Source organism: Oryctolagus cuniculus, chromosome 16 (genome assembly GCF_964237555.1).
Source record: "Oryctolagus cuniculus chromosome 16, mOryCun1.1, whole genome shotgun sequence".
NCBI lineage: Eukaryota > Metazoa > Chordata > Mammalia > Lagomorpha > Leporidae > Oryctolagus > Oryctolagus cuniculus.
In genome coordinates, this window is record NC_091447.1 from 60,757,216 (window position 1) to 60,777,298 (window position 20,083).

A 20,083-nucleotide genomic window follows, 5' to 3' on the forward strand; every position below is an offset into this window, starting at 1 on the left:
GGGAACTAGCAAAGTAGATGCCCCGGGGTTGGGTTTCGTAATCTCCTTCCACCTGACCTCCTTCCTTTACTAATCCTCTTTAGGAACTAAAGTTCTCGCTTTTCCCTGACGTACGCGTGAGCCTTGCGCCATCCAGCGCTTTATCTGCCCGCTCGCGCTTATTGTATTCCCTACTGAGCCACCGAAACAGAAGATCAAAACGCGAAGCTCTCCCTCAATCCCTTCATCCCGCCCGCGCGCCTGCTTTCTCAGCCCACTCGGATCGGGAAACGGAAGATCAACACGCGGCCCGGCGGCCAAGTCGCTCTCCTATTGGCCAGAGCCGCCTGAGCGGCGCCCGCCCGCCCCTCCCCGTCCTCCCACCTGGGCGGGGCCTCCCCGCGGAGCCCGGGCAGCCTTGAACCCCGCAGCCCCAGCGCCCGCCCGGCCGTCTTAAAGGGGCCGCAGCGGGATCCAGACACCGGGCCAACCGCTTCCTCGGGACCGGCGTGAGGAGGTCTTAGCAGCGTCCGGGGCACGCCTGGGGAGCAGGGCCGGGTGTCTGCGCGCTGGGGGCGGGGCCCCACCCGGCCGCGCTCCGTGCACCTGCTGAATGTCCCGTCCTTGGCTTTCTCGGACTCACCCTTAGGAGGGAGGTCGGCCAGAAACCCTGGACCGCGAAGAGTGACCACAGTAGCCGACCCTGAGCGAGCCAGTGCGGCGCACACGCCTCGACCCTGGAAGGTAGGCGGTGCTGTCTGTCCCCAAGAAACGGGGTCCGTTACCCGTCAGCCGCCACTTTTCACCCAGGAGTTCCTCCGCCTGGGGGTGGGGGTCTTGTTATTATCCTCAGCCTTTATCCAGAGATGCAGCTGGGAGGGCACCTTTGGCTCCCTGTCTGGCCTCAGCTCCGACAGGTGTGTGCTGGGACAGGTGCGTCCCAAGCTCCCTAGCGGATGACTGCATTCACAGCTGTTTCTTGCAGGTGCTCTCCGACCTGGAGGGACGAGGATGATTCTCCCATGGCGCTCTCCCAAACAGGTGTTTTCTCACAGGTGCATCTCTGACAGGTGGGCCTCAGTATGCGCAAACCTTTGTCCTGTTGATCCTCCCCAACTCTGTGCGTCCCTGTGCGGATGTCCCCAGGTCTCCTCGTCTGGGCTCGACTCCATACAGGTGCTCCCCGTCTCGACTTCACAGGTCCTTTCACTTCACAGGTATGTTTCTCAACAGGTGTTGCTCCAGCCAACCCCCCTCTGCCGATTCCTACCCCCCACAGAAACAACCCCCCGACAAGGATGCCCCCTTCGTGGGCGAGCCATGCAGCTCGTCTTTCCAAAACAGGTGTATTCCAATCCAGACCGTGTCAGTCAGCTGTCCGATTCATTCGTCCATCCAGCCATGCTCCGTGCGGATGTGATTCAGCGCGGGTGGCTCCCGTGCGCCCTCCCACGGGAACATCCGTGCACGCGGCTGCTACACAGGTCTGCTCCCCTCCAGGTGTGTAGCACACCGCTCTCTTCTCATTAGGCCCCATCCGAGTGCCCTCCTGCACGAGCGTCTACAAGTTTGGGTGCGATCCTGCACACACACCCGTCATCCAGGTGTGAGGTTCCTCTCACACCTGCGCGCTTTCGCCTAGTCTCTTACCCCTCCCCTTTATGGAACTGGGTTCCCGTTACAGGTGCGCCCGCGGCGCGGCCCCGCCCCCTCTGGGCTCCGCCCTCCTATCTAGGCTCAGGTGCACAAGCCGGAAGTGCGCTCCCCTCCCAGGTGAGTGACTAAACTTTCCGGGTCACATGAGCGGGCGGGGCCGGTGGGGTCGGACCGAGCGACCGACGCACTGACCGAGGGTTGGAGTGAGGGACCCGGGACAGGGAACCTGTGCGAGGTCGAAGACGCCCGGGCCAGGTAGGGAGGAAGGGCGCGCGGCTTAGCCCGGCGTTCTTCCCTTTTCCGCAGCCCGGGAACGCGCGCCCGGGAGTTAATCTTTAATCTCTGACCTCTGGCGGCGGGGGGCGGGGCGGGACTCCGGGGTGCCCTGGTACGCGTCGCCTCCCCCGTGGGCCTGCGCCCGGGTCCGGCCGCCGACCCCAGGCTTCGGCTTCTCTCCTCCCGCGCCCAGGTGCCCAGTCGCAGGTACCCCCGGCCCGTGATGCGGTAGCAGTGGCGCGCTCCCGTCTCGGCACCACCACCCCGGCGCCGAGCCCATGGCGACCCCCGCGCTGGGGCTGCTCCTGGCGATCGGCCTGCAGCTGCTGCCGGCTCGCTGGGGCCGAGCCTGGGCTCAAGGTAGGAGCTGGCCGCCGCCGCCGCCGGGGGGCCGGGAGGGGTCCGGATTCCTGGCTGGTTCTCTCTCTGCTTGGGGGTGGGGCGTACAAGTGCTGGGTACAGAGAGGGTCAAGAATTTGGGGAGCTGGCCTGGGAGGCAGGGGTTTGTGGGTATCGGAGTTGGGATTTTTCTAGTTTCTTCCTTGGGCCGTTGGACTTGGTGTTGAACATTTTGGTGCCTGGCTGTATGGTGGGAGTTGGGGGGTGGTGGGTGGCGTGTGTCTCTAGGCTGTGTTTCTGCTGGGGCTGGGGGCAGAGGCTTCCGGACGGGGGGACTCTGAGTCCTGGTTGACAGGTCTGGCTACCTCCGGGTGTGCACCCAGCATGCTAGTCATTCCTTCAGTTTACTCCAGTTTCGGGAGCCTGGGGGGAGGTGTGAGTCAGACACTCCCCGGGGAAAAGGCAGGACCCGCCCACATCCTTAAGGTCGAGAGGCTGAGAGGTGAGGGGGAGGGGGGAGGGGGGTTTCGGACACTTCCGGTGATAATAGCCTTGAACAAACAACTGGAGGCTGGGTACCCCCTGCAGGGCCCTAGGAGCAAATGCTAGGGGCTAGGGAGCAGGGGGCCGCCCAGGGAGGGAAGAGAGGGGCTGAGATGGGAAGGGTGAAGGGACTGACTTGTGCTGTCCACGCAGCTGTCTCCACACCGGACCTGCATTTAAATGATACCAGCAGTGTCCCGCCTACGAGCCCCAGCTCCAATGGGGGCCTGGTGAGTTGGGGGTATCGGTGGGAAGAGGGGCAGCTGGGGTGGGGAGCAGGTGGAAGCCACTAGACCCACTCCCTCCCCAGCGGTGGCAGGTCACCGGGCCAGTGGAGGGTCCCAAGTGGAAGAGACCAGAATAGTGATGGGGCAAGTGGGCAGACCCCGAGGGGGACAGGAACCTCCTATACTTTTCAGGAGCCCCAAGCAAGCAGGTGAGGTGAGGGCAGGAGTCCAGATGCAGCAGGTGCATCTGAGACACGGTAGGAGGGGTGGGGACCAGGTCACCAAAGTGGCAAAGGTGTGTGTGTGGGGGGGGGGAGGTGCTGTTGGGAGCCTCAGACCCAGGTGGGTCTCACCTGCCCCTGTCCCCTCTGCGCAGTCCCAGGGGGCCATCACCGCCATCATTGTGGTCTTCTCCATCCTGGGCGTCCTGGTTGTGGTGCTGCTGTTGGTACTGCTGGTGCGGAAGCTTCGGGAGAAGCGGCAGACGGAGGGCACCTACCGGCCCAGCAGCGAGGAGCAGGTGGGTGCCCGGGCGCCGCCGCCTCCCAACCTCAAGTTGCCCCCGGAGGAGCGGCTCATCTGAGTGCCTGGCCCCGCTGCAGCCGACACTACTGCTCAGGACTACCCGGTGCTCGCTCTCACACAGCAGCCGCCACTGAGACACTGGCCTCTGAAGGCGCCCGAGGACTTGGGGGGCCGTGGGGGGGGCGCCGCCCAGTGGTCCTCTCTGTAGCGCATGCTGCCTCTGCTTGGTGCCTCTGCCTGCAGCTGGGGCTGCGGGGGCTGGGGACCCGCCTCCTTGCTCCCTGCACCTCCCACCTTCCCTCTGCAGCCCCAGGACAGCCCCCACAGCCCTCTCTCCTTTCTTTCAGTTCTCCCATGCAGCCGAGGCCCAGGCCCCCCAGGACTCGAAGGAGACGGTGCGGGGCTGCCTGCCCATCTAGGTCTCCTCTCTTCCATCCATCTTCCTCCCTTGCTGTGTAACCTGGGGGGAGATGCTGTGGCCTCCCTGGGCAACCAGACTCACTCAGTGTTTAGGAATAGAGGGGGGGGGGCGAGGTGCTTCGAAGTCTGCTCGGAGGGCAAAGGAGGGTGGGGCTGCTCAGTTTGTATATATTTATATGAAATTGCCAGAGAGAGAGATAATAAAAGCCGTTTGAGCTGCTGCAGGCATTAGCCTGGCTGGAAGAGACAAATGAAGACATGAGTTGCAAAGTTGCAAGGACCTCAGAGGATGGAGCAGGGAGGGCTTCCTGGAGGAGAGGGTCCTTGGAGGGGGGCCGGGGGGTGGAGTGAGTTTCAGGCCCCGGATAAAAGCACCAGGAAAAACAGCTTTAGGCTCTTGCAGCTTTATGGCGGGGCACTGGGGGTCTCTTCCAGGCTGCCGATCCGATCCTCAGCCTTCAAAACACTTTTTCAGATCAGCCACTCGGGACTGGCTCCTGGCTGGGGGCTCCTGCCAGTTTCGGGGGGGTGCTGTGGGGGCACAGGGGGCTCCTAGTTCCTCATGGGGCTGACAAGGAGCAGGCTCTAGCGAGACCTCGGGAGGCTGAGCTTGGGGGTGCTCTGGAGAACCGGAGTCCAAGGAAAAGTCCAGAGGCTGGGAGGTGCAGGCAGGCTCCGAGTTGGGGCTTGGAAGTTGAGGGCTTTCTGGGGGGCTGGGTTGGGTGGGTGCTGCGGAGAGTCTAGAGCAGGGGCTGTCCAAGGCTCCGGAATCTTCAGCTGCCTCTCGGGGAGGGGACAGACGAAGGATGAGGGGTTCCACGAGAGGAGGGAGTTGGGGATGCCCCTGGCTGCTGGGGTCTGCGGAAGCCATGAAGGACTGGGATGTGGAGATGGTGTCCCGGTGGTCTCCGGCAGGCAGCTGGGGATCGGGGTTCTCTGAGGTGCAGGTGGCATCCAAAGCCGGGGCGTGCTGCAGGAGCGACAGGTGCGCAGGCAGGGACAGGGGCTGGGGCTCTGGCGGTTTCCCATACTCGGACTGCCATCTCTGTCTTCCCGGTATGTCAGGCTGGGCAGGGAGGAAGCACAGGCAAGGTGCTGGACTTTAGATGGGCGAAGCTGGCAGGTTGCCCCGGGCGTTTGAGGCAGCAGTAGCGGGCTTCTCACCAGGCTGAAGCAGCTGTCCAGGTCCCCTCTGTGACAGCAGTCTAAGCTCTGGCTTGGCCTCAGGCTGCCCATGCTCTTGGCTCCCACGCTCAGGCTGTCCAGAATCTCACTCAACAAATCCAGTTCCTCTCCGGACCCCAAGAAGCTGCCGTCTAGGGCTTCCTCCGCCCAGGGGCTCTGCACATCCTCGGGGCTCAAAGAAAGTGTCCTGGGTAGGGGGAGGACAGGCAACCTCCAATATTTATTTCCCTGCATGCTGTGGGGTTTAGGAGCCCATCTTCCCTGCATCAGCCCCAGCCCTCCTCTTTCAACCTCACCCTTGCCCTAAGGACTCAGAAGGACCCTCTTCCAGCCGGAGTCTCTTGCTGGGACGGAGGGGCCGGTTCTGCACAGAGACAGATTTGGGGAAGGGGGAGACTCAGGAGCTGCAGAGTCCTAGAGTCCTTCTGGAGGACAGGGAGTTGGTAGCCAGCATCAGCTATGGGGGGTGGGCGAAGGAAGGAGAGATGTCCCTGGAGGAGGCGGGGGAGAGGCAGCTGCCATACCTGTCCGAAGTGGTGGGTGATGGGCAGGCGCTGTTGCAGGCGGTCTGATCGGCTGGTGAGGGCGGGGGCCCTCAGAGAGCCTCCTCTCTGCAGGCCGGAGTCCCCATCCTAGGAAAAGGATGCCTGAGACGGGAGCCCCTTCCTCCACCTGCTTGGGGCATCGGCCGTGGGCGGGTCTTACCTTGTATAGCAGTAGGCTCTGCATACCCTTCAGGCTGCTCTTGGCCTGTGGGGGAGCAAGGGCTACTTAGACCCAAAGGTGACTGGGACCTGGACAGCCCTGTGTCCGGCTCTGCGTGGCCCAAATATACTCGTGCCTCCCATGTCCCGCCTAAGAAGTCCACGCAAACTTTCACCTCTTTGGCTAAGACAGAAGGAACATTCCTGGAAGAAGGAATAAGTCCCAAATCAAATTGGGAGTGGCGAAACCACATTGTAAAAATGTGTCACTGTCTCCAAGCCGAGAGCAAAACGGAATGCGTGACACTCCGCTGCAATGGTTGGCTCCGGGAGACCTTTGGGCTCGGAAGAGACAGACGCCAGGACGGATGCTGGGATTGTCCCTGCTGAGGGGGACAACAGATGCTGCCAATGATTCTTGGCTGTCGATTTTCAGTAGGCAAGAAATGATCCCCACAAAAATTGGGGATGGTTGACGGCAAATAAAAGTGGGAAGACTTATTCGTGGTTTAGCGACTGGTTATGTTCCGATAAAAACGTTCATTCTTAAATAAATGTTGGGAGTCAGAGCATCCAAACCCCAGGGCCGGTGTTGTGTGATTTGGGAAATACAGGAATGCCAGTTCCAGTCTGGCTCCCTGCTAAGGTGCCTGGGCAAGCAGTGGAAGCTGGCCCAAATGCTTGCACCCCTGCCCGCCCTGTGGGAGACCCCGATGGAGTTGTGGGCTCCCAGCTTTGGTTCGGCCCAGCCCCCAGCCTTTGTGGCCATTGGGGGAGTGAACCAGCAGATGGAAGATCTCTGTCTCGCCTTTTCTCTCTTCCACTCTTTCAAATAAATCTTAAGAAGAAAGTCCCATTCCCCATGCAGGGTTGCAATGTCCTTTCCTCCCTCCCTCCTGCCACCCCGGCAGGTGCAGGCTCACCGAGCGGTACATGTGCCTGACGGCTGGTTGGGTCTTGGCTTTGACCGAATTCAAGAGAGCACCCCCACCTTTCTGGGAAGAGAAGACACCAATGGAGACAGGCGTGGGCCCCTGGGTCGCTAGAACTGGACTCCAGGCCCCACCTCCGCACTCCCCTCTCTGCTGTGTGTGGCTGGACGAGTGTGCTCCCTCTCCAGCTGCTCACCTGTTCCTGGTGGGGGGGGGGAGGGACTACCGATCCCATAATAAGCACTGTGTTAAGGGTTGGGTGTGACTACCTTGAGACTGTCAGCCCAGAGCTGGTAGGAGCGGATGGTGCCTGGAGTGGGGAGAGAGCACACAAGATGATTCCCAAAGGCAGGCGCGGGCTCTGGGTGCCGCTGGGTGGGTGCCCGGGGGCCGTGCTCCCGGCTCACCTGAGGAGGTCCCGCAGCAGGTGATCTCCTGCTCAAAGGCATCGGAGAAGCCCTCGCCAGCGTTGAGCTTCTCCAGTCTGCCTTCGATGAACTACGGAGGGGCAGAAGGTGGGAGTTTCTGACTGCTAGGACTGGGGTGTCAGCCTGTCCTTAAGCTATAGAAGCCCCCACCCCACCCCCACTCAGGACCTGTCCCCAGGGGGCCAGATCTCACCTCACAGAGACCCGGGAGCCTGGAGTACTCCGCCCCACACCAAAAGGACCCTGGAGTCCCCTCCCCCACTCTCCTAGGACGCAGGAGCCGCTGCCTGCCTGCCTCCCCCTGCCATGGAAAGGGAGTTCCGCACAGACCCCCAACCCGGACCAGGAGGATCCCGGTTAGGGGCCCCAGAATTTGGGCCCACACTAAGCCTCCCAGGGGTCCAGGAGTAGGTATTAGGAACCAAGAGTTCAGTCCAGTCTTCTTCAACTGCGGGCGTGGGAGTGGGGAATTCCCCCAACCCCAGCCCGGCCCGCAGCATCGCCCCTCCTCTTCGACCCTGGAATGCACCTCCCGCCGGGCGCCTCCGCCCTTAGGGCTCCGGCACACCTGTTTGAAGAGCTGCAGGTGCACGGCGCGCCGGTGGAAGGCCTGCAGGGGCGCCCCAGGCTTCTGGCTCAAGAAGGCTTCCTCGTTGAAAGTAATGGGCTGGCCCTGGGACAAGGACCCGCATCCTGAGCTCCCTTGGCCAGCAGTGACTTCCCGAATTGCACCAGCTGGCCCCCTTGCAAGCACCGGTTGGGCGCCTGTTGTCTGTGGGTGGCGGGGAGGAGGTGACCCTCCGCCTGGGGGTGGGGGGAGGTGGGAGCCACGGAGGGCTGTGGGAGGAGCTGGGCTGGAACCTGACTCAGGTGTTCACAGGTGAGGCGAGGCGGGGGCACTGGTGTAGGTGAGCTGGGACAGGAGGGGGACCCAGGTACGGCATGGGAGAGGGGGCAGCGGACGGCAGATGCTCAGATCACACTGCAGACCCCCAAGATTCTCCAAGCCCTGGTTTCTCCCTGCAGAAAATGGGACCAGGGCAGCGTCCATCTCCCAGCTCTGCCGTGCGCCCGCAAACTGGCATCCATCGGGCGCTCGCTCCATGCCAGGCACTCTTCCAAGGGAGTGGGTTGTGCCGCCTCGCCCACGCGTCGACCCTTGTGCGTGGTGACTCTGGGAGTCCCATTTTACGGATGGGCAGAGGCACACCCGGGAAGCCCCGCCCAAGCGCCTGGCGTCGTCCTTACAGGAAGCCGCGCCCACCCTCCCGGCTTACCTCTCTGCAGAGGAGCGCGTCGCGGTACCCTCCGAACAGGCGGGCCTGGGCTTTGAGGAAGAGCCGGGACACTCCTTCCCCGGGGCTCAGCGCGGCCTTTCTCAGCCGCAGCCGCAGCAGCGACACCTGGGGGACAGAGCGGTGGCGCTGACCAGGGCAGGTGTGCGGCCTCCGCGCGGCCACGAGCAGGACTGTGTTGGGGGACGGGGCACACTGACCACGTCTGGGGGCAGCGCCTGCACGTCGTCGAACGGCGTCTCCAGGGTGTTGGCGTCCACGTCCATCACCACCACGTCCTCCAGGCCTTTGTCCCGCACTCTCTGTCGGGGAGGGCGGGGGAGCCAAGGAGCCCGGGCTGGGGACATGGAAGGGGGTGGGTGGGTCTCTCCCGTCTCCACCATCCAGGCGGGCCTGTGCTCACCTCCACGAGACTGGCGTGCACTCCGATGAGGTAGGGCATGGGCGCGCTGCGGATGGAGGGCTCGGGGTCACGCGGGCGCCGCCCCCTCATCCCCCAGGCCCGCCCGCGCTCAGCCCCGCTTTCCTCACCAGCAGTAGTCCAGCAGGTGCGGGGGCAGCGTGGGGATGAGCACGTGCTCCCAGCGCATGGGGTACAGGAGCCCGCAGGACGCGTGGACGCACGACGTCAGCTGGGGACGCGCGGGGGTGGGTCGGGGAGTCAGGGCCTGGACTCCAGCTTCCGGGGGCCTCTCCGAGACCGGGGCTATCCCCGCTCCACGTCCTACGTCCCCAGGCTCCTGCCCCACCTCCCCCGACCCACCGCAGCGAGGCAACTCTGAACGTTTTGGGAATCAGGTGGAGACCAAGAATTAGGCTCATTAACGGTGCTTTGAGCGGGTGGAGCCGGAACCCAGCTCATCCTGCCCGGTCCTTCGGTTCAGGGGACCAAGCTAGCAAGCAGTGCTCCTCCTAGATCCCTCCCCAAAGCGCAGAACTATCACTCGATTCCAGTGACTCCACCCCCCAATAGGCGGGGCTAAGATTAAGCCCGCCCCAGTCCCGCCCCTAGGAGTGGAGCCAGGGCGCATATACTGGCCCTACCCCTAGAGGGGAGGAGCTGTAAGTAAGACTCCGGGCCACGCCCCCAAAGAGGTGGAGCCAACAGGTCCCCTCTATCCTCTAGGGGCGGAGCTAAGGCAGAGCCAGGCCTCTTCTGGTCCATAGTGGGTGAAGCCTGGATTGAGCACGGCCCCCAAAGAGGAGGAGCTACAACTCAGCCTCTGCGGATTCCCCCTCTTAGAGGTGGAGCCGGGACTTTGCCTCCAGGTCTCCGAGGGTGGAGCTGGAGCTGGTAATCAGCCACCTCCCCACGACCCCGTCCCCAAGTGGGAGGAGCCGCGCTTGCCCCGCCCCCGGCCGCTGCCCCGCCTCACGGTGCTGAGCTTGCTGGAGACGAGCAGGACTCTCCGCTCGGCCAGGAGCGCCGCGAACAGCCCCACGATGTTTTCATCCGTCACCGCCACCACCAGCTCCGTCAGATTCCTCTGGGGGAATGGAGGGGCGCGCTGGGGTCCGGCATCCCCCTCTCTGGGTTTTGGGACCCTACTGGCGCCTCCAGATTCCCACTCACATTCTCAGGGATGGATGGCAGGCGGTCGGCGTCCGGGGCCACGAAGCAGGAGAGCTGTCGGGGGACATGGGCGGTGGTGGGAATCAGCCAATCAGGGGGATTGGGGGCTCCCGGGGTCCCCGAGCCTCACTCACAGGCCTGCTGGTCCCGGGGGCAGGGGGCAGGACGCCGTGCACGCTGGAGCCCCGCGCTCCGCCGCCCTGGGTGGGGGAGGGGAGCTGTGTGGTCCTCAAAGGCTGGGGTGCAGCCTCCCCATCCACCTTCTCCAAGGCCCCGGGTCTGGGGGCAACTCACCAGGCCCAGCCCGGCCGAGGTCTGGCTCCCAGGCAGGGTTTGCTGCTGCAGATTTAGTAAAAGATCCTTGACTTCGGAAACCTGGGGAGGAGGCGTGCAGGGTGAGGGTGCCTGGGGCACTGTGAGAGGATGGCTCAGGTGAGGTGGTCTCAGGCCAGGCCTGGCTGTGCTGGGAGGGGCTGCGGGCTTATTGGGGGTAGGTGCTGAGCAAGAGGGGGCGCCGGTCTCACTTGGTCCTGAGCTAAGAGGTCCCCCACGGTGTTCAGTAGCTTGTAGAATACCTCAAACCAAGGCAGGTGGCTATGGAGAGAGGAGACAGGTTGCAGGGAACGCCCCTTTCCCGCCCCCTCCTAGGCAGAAGTCCTTCCCACCCGCCCACGGACCCCCTGGAGCCCACACCTGAGGATGCACAGGCAGCTCCGGGCTCCAGCTCGCAGGCGGCAGAAGCCAAATCTGCGGTTTCCGGCCAGGTCCGTCAGGGCAAAGGTGAAGTGCTGTGCTGCGGGGCTGGGGGGCTCCCTGGAGGTGGCAGAGGGTCCCAGAGAGGCCCGCATGTCCTAAATCCACTGCCCCACCGTTCCAGGGCTGCCTCACCTGTCCTGGCTGGGGCCCTGCGTGTGTGGGTTCCTGGTTGTCAAATGCCTGAATGTCTCTGGGTATCAGGGTGCCCCGGTCTGAATCCCCAATTTTGCGTGTCCCTTGATATCTGAGTCCCCCGAGTCTCTAGTCTCTGCCCACACAGGTCCCTAATTGTCAGGGGTCCTGAGCCCAAGTCCCTGCTCACTTGGGCTCCGCTCCGTACCTTTCCACATCAAAAGGGAAGCAGAACTTCGGCACCATGTGCACGGCCTCCTGAAGTGGACAGAAACACCGGCTGCTGGCCTCACCCCTGGGCTCCAAGTGCAAGCTGTAGAGTTCCCTCCCCTAGGGGACCAGCCCTGGCCCGCGTACCTGGTCCCTGAAATCTGGGGGAAACTGCCACAGGATGGGTGGCTCTGTAGGGAGAAGCCGGCCTCTAAGTTCCCAGCTCCAGGCCCACGATCCCCCTGCCACCCTCATCCCCACCCCCATCCCCTTGCTCCCAACTCACCGGCCTGCAGGGAGGCGGGGCAGGCCGCCTCAAAAAACCAGTCAAACGCAGCGGGGGGACTCCCCCTGTGGGAACACAAAGGTTCGGCAGCTGCACAGACTTGCTTGTGTGTGTGTGTGTGTGTATGCCATCCTGCACACATGTGTGATTGTGCATGGGTGTACATGTGTATGCATGGCTGTGAGGATGAGGTGGACCAAGAACAGGCAGCCAGCCGTGCATGTGTGTGAAGGCGTGACTTGTATGTGTGCACATGCATGTGTCTGAATGCATTCCCGTGAGCCTGTGAGTGTGAAACTGCCCGTGGGTGCAGGGGAGCGACATCCGCCTGTTCTGTGAGCCCCATGTGTCCCCTGCCCGGAAGACCTCAGGGGCCCCTGCTAATGCCCCCCCCCATTTCTCATCAGAGGAAGGAGAGCAGGTGCCGGGTTCCAAGTCTGGCCGTCTCTGCCCTCCCCTCTTTTCCCTCGGAGGATGCTGGGACTTGGGTGCGGGGAGGGGGGGCCAGCTGCACACACCCCACCCAGCGTTTCACCCTCATCATGCCACCGGGTCACCCCCTCACATGGATCCCCAGCTGCCCTTCCCCGTACCCATCACCCATCCCCCTGACCCCCGGCAGGAAACACCCCAGAGACCCACAGGCGTGCGCTCTCCTGAGCTGCAGACAATCTCCCAGAGCCAGAAGGAGGGAGGCAAAGACCTAGGGTGCAGGCCACAGCCGAGGGTCCTCCCGATTCCTGCTTTGCCCCCTGCGGGTCCCTGCACCTCCCCTCTGCGCCAGTTGGGCTGGGAATTCTTGCCCGGGAGGATGAGGGGAGAGGTCAAGCTCTTACTCAGTGGTGGATCCCATGGTCCCTGCCGGGCTGAGAGGCCCGGGGCCGAGTCCCCAGGGGTCCTGGGGGCCTGTGCTTGCTCAGGGCCCAGGCCCTGCGCCGGCTCAGCTTCCTGTGTGGCTGAGAGAGGAAGTTTAACGGGTGACGTCCCTGGGGCGGAGGCCCCTGCCCCCACCCACAGGGAGAAACCCAGGCGCCTGGCCTCCTAGCCTTCAGCAGGGTGGGTGAGCAGCCCGAGGCCAGGAAGTGGCCCACCCAGAGCGACTTGCAAGAGAGTCCCCGATGCCCCCTCCGGGGAGCCCTCCAGCTCTGGGATCCCATGATCTACCCCGCAGTCGGGAACCCTTGATTTTTGGGCTCAGAACTGAAAAAACAAACTCATTAGCAACACACCAGGCCATGGATGCATTTATTTATGGGAAGTGAGACAGAGGAGTGGGGTGGGGCGGGCTCCCTAACCCCCCTCCCCAAGGCATGGGGTGGGGGGCTCCAGGCCTGGCTCCCACCATCTTCCCACGTTCCCCCCCTTGGCAAGCACAGGGCAGGTGGGAGCTGAGATGACATCATGGGGACACAGAGGCTCAAAGGGGTCAAAGGTGAGGCAGGCAGGCGCGCGTCCAGCAGGGGTGTCCAGGAGTCGGGGTTCAGGCGTCGCCGAGGGAGAGGGGGTGAGGGTCAAGGGTGAAAAGGTGAGCTGGGGGCGGGGCGCGGCGGCCCTAGGCCACCTCCTCTTCGGCCTCCTCCTCAAACTCGCCCTCCTCGGCCGTGGCGTCCTGGTACTGCTGGTACTCGGACACCAGGTCGTTCATGTTGCTCTCGGCCTCGGTGAACTCCATCTCGTCCATGCCCTCGCCCGTGTACCAGTGCAGGAAGGCCTTGCGCCGGAACATGGCCGTGAACTGCTCCGAGATGCGCTTGAACAGCTCCTGGATGGCCGTGCTGTTGCCGATGAAGGTCGCGGCCATCTTGAGGCCGCGCGGCGGGATGTCGCACACGGCCGTCTTGACGTTGTTGGGGATCCACTCGACGAAGTAGCTGCTGTTCTTGCTCTGCACGCTCAGCATCTGCTCGTCCACCTCCTTCATGGACATGCGGCCGCGGAACACGGCGGCCACCGTCAGGTAGCGGCCGTGGCGCGGGTCGCAGGCGGCCATCATGTTCTTGGCGTCGAACATCTGCTGGGTGAGCTCGGGCACGGTCAGGGCGCGGTACTGCTGGCTGCCGCGGCTGGTGAGGGGCGCGAAGCCCGGCATGAAGAAGTGCAGGCGGGGGAAGGGCACCATGTTCACGGCCAGCTTGCGCAGGTCGGCGTTGAGCTGGCCGGGGAAGCGCAGGCAGGTGGTGACCCCGCTCATGGTGGCCGACACCAGGTGGTTGAGGTCGCCGTAGGTGGGCGTGGTGAGCTTGAGTGTGCGGAAGCAGATGTCGTATAGGGCCTCGTTGTCGATGCAGTAGGTCTCGTCCGTGTTCTCCACCAGCTGGTGCACGGACAGCGTGGCGTTGTAGGGCTCCACCACGGTGTCGGACACCTTGGGCGAGGGCACCACGCTGAAGGTGTTCATGATGCGGTCGGGGAACTCCTCGCGGATCTTGCTGATGAGCAGGGTGCCCATGCCCGAGCCCGTGCCGCCGCCCAGCGAGTGGGTCAGCTGGAAGCCCTGCAGGCAGTCGCAGCTCTCGGCCTCCTTGCGCACCACGTCCAGGACGGCGTCTACCAGCTCAGCGCCCTCCGTGTAGTGGCCCTTGGCCCAGTTGTTGCCGGCTCCGGATTGGCCTGATTTGGGGGGGAAGGAGGTGGGCAAGGGAGGGGACGCACGGGTTGTTATGGGTAGCTACCCGCCACTCCCGCCCTCAACCCTGCCTGCCACCCTGGAATAATAATAATAATAAAAAATAATAAAATAATAATAAAAGGGTCAATCACGAATCATTGTAGCTTCACCGTCACCTGCTGGCCAGGAGAATCCAAGTAGAACCTCGACCGAATCAGGTCCCGACTCTGCTCCGAATCCGATCAGCTTGTCCACTTTTCACCCAAAGCCCGACCGCCGCCCCCCCCCCCCCCCAGCCCACCAGGCTCTGCTGGACCTGCCCCTCCCCCACTCGCTCTGTCCAGACCACACCAGCAGAGCTGCCCCTCCCACATGCCAGGCTCCTCCTGCCTGGGGGGGGGGGGCTCTGCACCGGCTGTGCCCCCCCCTGCCTGGGGCGCTCCTCCCCCAGGACGCCCCAGGCTCCCCCCTCACCTCCTCCAGGGCGTCCTCAGCCCCAGCTGGGCTCTCCCCGCCCACAGCTCTAACTCCTCTTACTTCCCTCTTCCTGGCTTGATTTATCTCTGTAGCAGGGACAAGCCTGCATTTTCTCATGAATCTTGTTTATTCTTTCTAATCTTACTGTGGAATGCACACTGCAGCAGGCCAAGGGTCAGTGTTAGGATATGGGCTGCTATCGTGGTCCACGGCGAATATTTCTTTTCTGCGTGGGCTCTGTGAGCACAGGGAGCCTCCCGCAGCCTGCCCTCCACGCAGCAGCCACTAGAGGGCACCTGTGAGCACCTGCGTCTGGTCTCCTCTCTCTGCCCACAGCCCTCCAAGGCTCCCTCCCTGCTCCACCCCAGCTTTATCTGTGACCTGGGCCCTCTCCTCCCGCCTCTCCCCTGCACACAAGCCTCTGGCTACTCCTTGGAAACATGAGGTCCAGTCCTGCCTCGGGACCTTTGCACGGGCTGTTTTTGCTACCCAGAATTCTTTCTCTCCAGGCTGTCACATGGCTCCCGTCTCAGCCTCAGAGATGCCATCTGACTGCCCCCCATCTATAACGTTCCCTCCCGCTCGTTCTCCACACCCTACCTTTACTTTGTTCTGTGTGGCACCTGTCACTACCTAACCTCCTATATGTACCCATTTCTGTATCTTTCTGCTTGGGTCTGTCCCCACTAGAATGCAGCTTCCTGTGGCACTAGGGCTTTGCCTCGGTCGCCGCTGTGTCGGGCACACAGTAGGCGCTTTCTCCTTTTGGATGCCTCGAACGTCTAAGTGTTGCACATGCCCTGTATCTCTGGAGTTTTGTGTAAATTCTTCTTCCACTATATAGCTGAGGAGGCACAGAGGGGTTCCGTTATGTGTGGGAAGTCACACAGCAAGCAGATGGGGTGGCCGGGATCTGCACCGGGGCACGTGGCTCCTCAGTCCACACTTGGGCCTCCTCCCCAGTCCCCTGCCTTCCAGAGGCCATGGAATCTCGTGGCCCGTGGTCAGCCCGTTGGGCAACCTGTTCAGTCTTTGCAAAGCCGCTGCCTGGGGGCCCGTGTGTGTCTTTAGATCAGAAAGGGATAGCCGCTGCTGGCCCAAGCTCACACAGCTGGTCCCGTCAGTCCCACACTGCAGACTGGGGCTGGGGTGCCGCGAGTTCTCCCGGAAGGGTGGCGGGTGCCTGCTGTCTATGTCTATGCCTGCGCTGCCCGCCTGCCTTTCACACCCTCCCTCCCCTCCACGTCCCTTGGCCAGGCCACGTCCTATGTGTCACATCGGCACTGCTGCTGATACTGATGGTGGTGATGGCTTAGTCCCGTGTCCCTCTGACAGGTGCTGTGCCCTCTGCCCACGTGAGCAGCTTGAAGCCCCGCGGTCCTGACCCCTAATTGAAAGAGGCATAAGAAGGTGAAGCCCCCAGCTGGCTCGATCCGTGGCTAGCTTCAATCTGTCTCCTCCACCAGGGAGGGGGGGGCAGCCGTTGGAACGTGACCCCTGCACCTGTATGCAGTAGGTGTTCACTAATTGTTTATCAAAGGCATCAAGTAACAGAGCTGTCATTTGCAGCCAGGCGTCCGGCTCGGGTCCAAGTCGCTGAATGGAAATGTCACTTCCTGGGGGCATTTAGCCTAGTGGTTAGGACACCCGTGGGCCCCACACCACAGTGCCAGGGTTGGCTCCTACTTCCTGCCAGTGCAGACCACGGGTGGTAGGAGCAGTGATGGCTCGGGTGACGGGGACCGAGCTGGAGTTCCTAGCTCGTGGCTCTGGCCTCAGTCCAGCCCCAGCCACTGCAGGCACTTGGGGGTGAACCAGTGGATGGGGACCCTCTCTCTCTCTCTCTGCCTGCCTGTCTTCCGCTTCTGAAACAAAGTAATACAATGCCACCTCCTCCCTGAGCTCTCTGCTGTACCAATGCCCCCTTAGGGCTCCCATGGCGGCTGGCGGGTCCCCGTCACTGCCCTGTCTGCCGTAGGGCCCTCTGATCACAGCTGACTCCCTGGTGCTGCGAAGAGAATTTTCAGGAAGCATCTGGAAATGGAAGGGACAAGGGGGGCTCCCGTTGTGTCACGCCAGGGACTCACCAAACACGAAGTTGTCAGGCCGGAAGATCTGGCCAAAGGGGCCGGAGCGGACGGAGTCCATGGTGCCGGGTTCCAGGTCCACCAGCACGGCTCTGGGAACATAATTGCCCCCTGCGGGGAAACAGATGGTGGGCAGCCGGGGTGGCCCGTCCTTGGCCGCGCCCGCCCCCGCTCCGGCCCGGGGCCCTGGGGAACGTACCTGTGGCCTCATTGTAGTAGACATTGATCCTTTCCAGCTGCAGATCGCTGTCCCCGTGGTAGGTGCCGGTGGGGTCGATCCCGTGCTCATCGCTAATCACCTCCCAAAACTGGAGAGAGAGAGAGAGCCGAGGGGGAGGGAAGGGTTGGGAGAGGCCAAGAGCTGGTGGCCAGGCCCAGGACCCCTGCCTCGAGAGCCCCGGAGCCGCCACCTGTCCCTCAGGCAGGTGACTTGAGGACCGACAGGGATGGCGGGGATGAGGCAGCAAGAAGGGATAGATGGGGGCGGGGCGGCGCGGTCGGCACCCGCGCACCCCGGCTGCGGCGTGGGGGGAGGGGCGGGGTCTCTTTGTGCGCCTGCAGGGGACAGCGGCCAGCTGTGAAGCCAGCTGTGGCCGGCGGACCGCAGGCTGGGCCCCACCCCCATCCCCCGTCGAGCCTTTGTTTCCAGCCGGGCTCGGTCCCCAGCGCCCCATCCCCCACCATCCCTGGGGCGCTGCTCCCCGGCCCCCCGGTGGGGGGGGAACCCGGGTCCCTAAAGGCCGCGAGTAGAGAGGCTCCGGACAGCTGCAGGAGCCCAGCCCGGCCCCGCGCACCTTGGCACCGATCTGGTTGCCGCACTGGCCGGCTTGCAGGTGCACGATCTCCCGCATGGCGGTGGCGCGGATGCTGGGCGCGGCGGCTGCAGGGGCGCGGACGCGGGGCGCTGCTTGCTGCGGCGGCTGCTGCTGCTGCGGCGGCGGCGGCGGCGGCGGAGGTGGCAGAGGCGAAGCTCAGTCCCCGCGCCCCGGGCGCCTCTATATGCGCGGGCAGGGCGCGCGTCACGCCCGGTCACCGGCCCGCTCCGCCCCCTGGTCCCGCCCCGGGCCCAGGGCGTTGGGACGCGCGCCGGGGGCGGGGGGCAGGGTCGGGATCTGGCTCTCCCGCAGCCTGCGGGACCACGGGGGGGTTGCAGCTGCGGCGCACCAGGGTCCCGAGCGCGCCCCCACCCCGCGGCCGGGCCTGGACGCGCGCGGGTTGCGGCAATGGGGAGTCCCCCGCCGCCACCTTGCCCGCAACCCCCGCCCCGCCCAGGCCCTGCGTCAAGGCGTCTGCCCGCGGGCTCGCTCCCACGCAGACCCCTAGTGGGGCTGAGCCGGGGGCTCCAGAGCTGCGAGATGGCGAGGGTTTCCCTACGGATTTGTCTGGAAGCTGCGTAGTGAGCAAAACCCCGGTTTCCCTTTGGGCCTGTGGCGGGTGGGGTCACTGGCAGGGCTGAGCGTCCAGGCGCCAGATTGACAGCTGGGTTACATATGGGGGCGGGGTGACGGTGGGCCCCTGGGGGCCGCCTCGCTCCCCCAGAAAAACTCTCCAGTGCTGTGACACACCGCCCTTCCTGCCTTATTCTTACAGGCACACACAGATGCCCTGGCTCCCTCCCCAAACGCCTGGACCTCGACTGTGGGGAGGGGCTCCTGGTGTCAGGGGGTAGAACCCGAGTACGGGAGCCCTCACTGCTGCCCCCTAGGGTGCACGTGAGCAGGGAACTGCAGCTGGGAGCTGAGCCCCTGGCCTCCCCGTGGCGGGGAGGGGGTGGTCTTCTTAAACGCCAGGCTGAGCGCCTGCTGCACTTGCAGCTCCTGTTGGCCAAGTGATTTTGCTCCGGCTGCCTGAGTTCCTGGTGAAAAACCCCAGCCGCGCCAGGGCCACTGGGAGGGCCCAGGGAGATGACCCGGAGTCCCTGATACCTTGTGTCTCCTGGAATCGCAATCATTATCGGGGCTGGTTGGGACTTCCTGTGCCGCCCCTGGGGGAAGGCCTCATTCCCAGGACTCCTCCCTCACAGCCCCCGCGGGGCACTCACTTAAGCACTTGTTATCCAGAGGACTTGTTCCCGGAGGTGTAGCAGGTGCGGAAGCCACTGTTGGCCGTGGGATTGAGACTTCACATTGACTCAACATTTGGCAATGTTTGAAGGCATTTTCCGTGTCAGATTTGCGTGTGTGTGCGTGTGTGCGTATGAGTGTATAGGTGTGTGGGGGGGCACCCAGGACACTCCCACCAGAGGACGTGCTGGCCTCATGTCAGAGAGACCGGGGCTGCATCCCATGTAGAGCCAGGGTTCCAGTCCTGGGAGCGCTCCGGACTCCTGCTTCCTGTTCATGCACACCCTGGGAGGCAGCAGTGAGGGCCCAAGTCCTTGGGTCCCTGCCACCCACCAGGGAGATTGTGATTGAGTTCTGGGCTCCTGACTTTAGCCTCTGCCCAGCCTGTGCTGCTGTGGGCATTTGGGGAGTGAACCAGCAGATGGGAGCTGTTTCTTAAAAAAAAAAAAAAAAAAAAAAAAAAAAAAAAAAAAACCTGTAGGTTGCATTTTGCTATGATTGTTATTTCTAGGTGTGTCATTTAAAAACCATCAGGGCCAGCACTGTGGCGCAGCAGGTTAAAGCCCCAGCCTGCAGTGCCGGCATCCCATGTGGGTGCCGGTTCGAGTCCCGGCTGCTCCTCTTCCAATCCAGCTCTCTGCTGTGGCCTGGGAAAGCAGCAGAAGATGGCCCAAGTCCTTGGGCCCCTGCACCAATGTGGGAGACCCTGAAGAAGCTCCTGGCTCCCGGTGTCGGCTCAGCTCAGTTCTGGCCATTGGGACCATTTGGGGAGTGAACCAGTGGATGGAAGACCTCTCTCTCTGTCTCTCTCTCATTGCCTTTCCTTCTCTCTCTGACTTTCAAATAAAATAAATAAATCTTTAAAAAAAAAAAAACAGCTAGGCTAAATGTTCATCCCCAAGTCCACAACTTTTTTTTTTTTGCATATTTTTTTTTGATAGGCAGAGTGGACAGTGAGAGAGAGAGACAGAGAGAAAGGTCTTCCTTTGCCATTGGTTCACCCTCCAATGGTCGCCATGGCAGGTGCGCTGCGCTGATCCAAAGGCAGGAGCCAGGTGCTTCTCCTGGTCTCCCATGTGGGTGCAGGGCCCAAGGACTTGGGCCATCCTCCACTGCACTCCCGGGCCAAAGCAGAGAGCTGGCCTGGAAGAGGGGCAACCGGGACAGAATCCTGTCCCCTGACCGGGACTAGAACCCGGTGTGCTGGCGCCGCAAGGCGGAGGATTAGCCTAGTGATCCACAGCGCCGGCCAAATCCACATCTTTATTGCAACTTCTCTCAAGAAAATTGTTCCATTCACAAAATTCCTTCCAGTTGTGGCAGTTCTCCAGGCAAAGTGGACTGGAGATAGATCTAACTAAAGACTATCACCTCTCCTTCCA

The 20,083-nt window shown here is 63.0% G+C and overlaps 3 protein-coding genes across 11 annotated transcripts; 1 reads left to right on the forward strand and 2 right to left on the reverse strand.

Moving 5' to 3' along the window:
* The first annotated feature begins 83 nt into the window (after positions 1–83).
* Positions 84–4,210, forward strand: CRB3 (crumbs cell polarity complex component 3). Of its 7 annotated transcripts, none has more exons than XM_070058764.1 (9): positions 84–496; positions 629–723; positions 965–1,049; positions 1,324–1,479; positions 1,664–1,752; positions 2,105–2,271; positions 2,947–3,023; positions 3,397–3,540; positions 3,893–4,210. In XM_070058764.1, the coding sequence occupies exons 6-9, from the start codon at positions 2,190–2,192 to the stop codon at positions 3,962–3,964; spliced, it is 375 nt and encodes a 124-aa protein (XP_069914865.1). In that variant the 5' UTR covers positions 84–496; positions 629–723; positions 965–1,049; positions 1,324–1,479; positions 1,664–1,752; positions 2,105–2,189; the 3' UTR covers positions 3,965–4,210. The 7 variants fall into 7 exon arrangements, with proteins under 7 accessions (XP_069914865.1, XP_069914866.1, XP_069914864.1 ...); XM_070058765.1 differs by having other exon boundaries at positions 1,035–1,196; XM_070058763.1 differs by having other exon boundaries at positions 359–496; positions 965–1,196.
* On the reverse strand, positions 4,126–12,437 carry DENND1C (DENN domain containing 1C). 3 transcript variants are annotated; one of them, XM_008252903.4, is made up of 23 exons: positions 12,303–12,437; positions 11,467–11,531; positions 11,328–11,371; positions 11,179–11,228; positions 10,776–10,895; positions 10,607–10,676; positions 10,377–10,457; positions 10,217–10,282; positions 10,083–10,136; positions 9,886–9,996; positions 9,041–9,141; positions 8,913–8,958; positions 8,710–8,811; positions 8,492–8,617; positions 7,783–7,887; positions 7,194–7,284; positions 7,056–7,096; positions 6,778–6,849; positions 5,856–5,900; positions 5,675–5,782; positions 5,447–5,514; positions 5,130–5,337; positions 4,126–5,031 (listed from the first exon to the last, which is right to left on the reverse strand). In XM_008252903.4, the coding sequence occupies exons 1-23, from the start codon at positions 12,317–12,319 to the stop codon at positions 4,417–4,419; spliced, it is 2,406 nt and encodes an 801-aa protein (XP_008251125.1). In that variant the 5' UTR covers positions 12,320–12,437; the 3' UTR covers positions 4,126–4,416. The 3 variants fall into 3 exon arrangements, with proteins under 3 accessions (XP_008251125.1, XP_017195569.1, XP_069914847.1); XM_017340080.3 differs by lacking the exon at positions 10,217–10,282; XM_070058746.1 differs by lacking the exon at positions 7,783–7,887.
* A 246-nt stretch (positions 12,438–12,683) lies between these two features.
* TUBB4A (tubulin beta 4A class IVa) lies at positions 12,684–17,652 on the reverse strand. Its single transcript, XM_008252902.3, has 4 exons — positions 17,433–17,652; positions 16,838–16,946; positions 16,639–16,749; positions 12,684–14,076 (listed from the first exon to the last, which is right to left on the reverse strand). The coding sequence occupies exons 1-4, from the start codon at positions 17,487–17,489 to the stop codon at positions 13,019–13,021; spliced, it is 1,335 nt and encodes a 444-aa protein (XP_008251124.1). The 5' UTR covers positions 17,490–17,652; the 3' UTR covers positions 12,684–13,018.
* Between the last annotated feature and the right edge of the window lie 2,431 nt (positions 17,653–20,083).

Excerpts from the sequence above, each read along its gene's own strand:
- TUBB4A (XM_008252902.3), bottom strand. The coding sequence starts at position 17,489 with ATGCGGGAGATCGTGCACCTGCAAGCCGGCCAGTGCGGCAACCAGATC. Across the intron at positions 16,947-17,432 it reads GCAACCAGATCGGTGCCAAG|TTTTGGGAGGTGATTAGCGA; the intron begins GTGCGCGGGGCC and ends CTCTCTCTCCAG. Across the intron at positions 14,077-16,638 it reads GCCTGACAACTTCGTGTTTG|GCCAATCCGGAGCCGGCAAC; the intron begins GTGAGTCCCTGG and ends CCCCCAAATCAG.
- CRB3 (XM_070058764.1), top strand. The coding sequence starts at position 2,190 with ATGGCGACCCCCGCGCTGGGGCTGCTCCTGGCGATCGGCCTGCAGCTG. Across the intron at positions 2,272-2,946 it reads GGGCCGAGCCTGGGCTCAAG|CTGTCTCCACACCGGACCTG; the intron begins GTAGGAGCTGGC and ends CTGTCCACGCAG. Across the intron at positions 3,541-3,892 it reads GGCCCAGCAGCGAGGAGCAG|TTCTCCCATGCAGCCGAGGC; the intron begins GTGGGTGCCCGG and ends CCTTTCTTTCAG.
- DENND1C (XM_008252903.4), bottom strand. Across the intron at positions 11,229-11,327 it reads CCCCAGATTTCAGGGACCAG|GAGGCCGTGCACATGGTGCC; the intron begins GTACGCGGGCCA and ends TGTCCACTTCAG. Across the intron at positions 10,283-10,376 it reads CCTCGGCCGGGCTGGGCCTG|GGCGGCGGAGCGCGGGGCTC; the intron begins GTGAGTTGCCCC and ends TCCCCCACCCAG.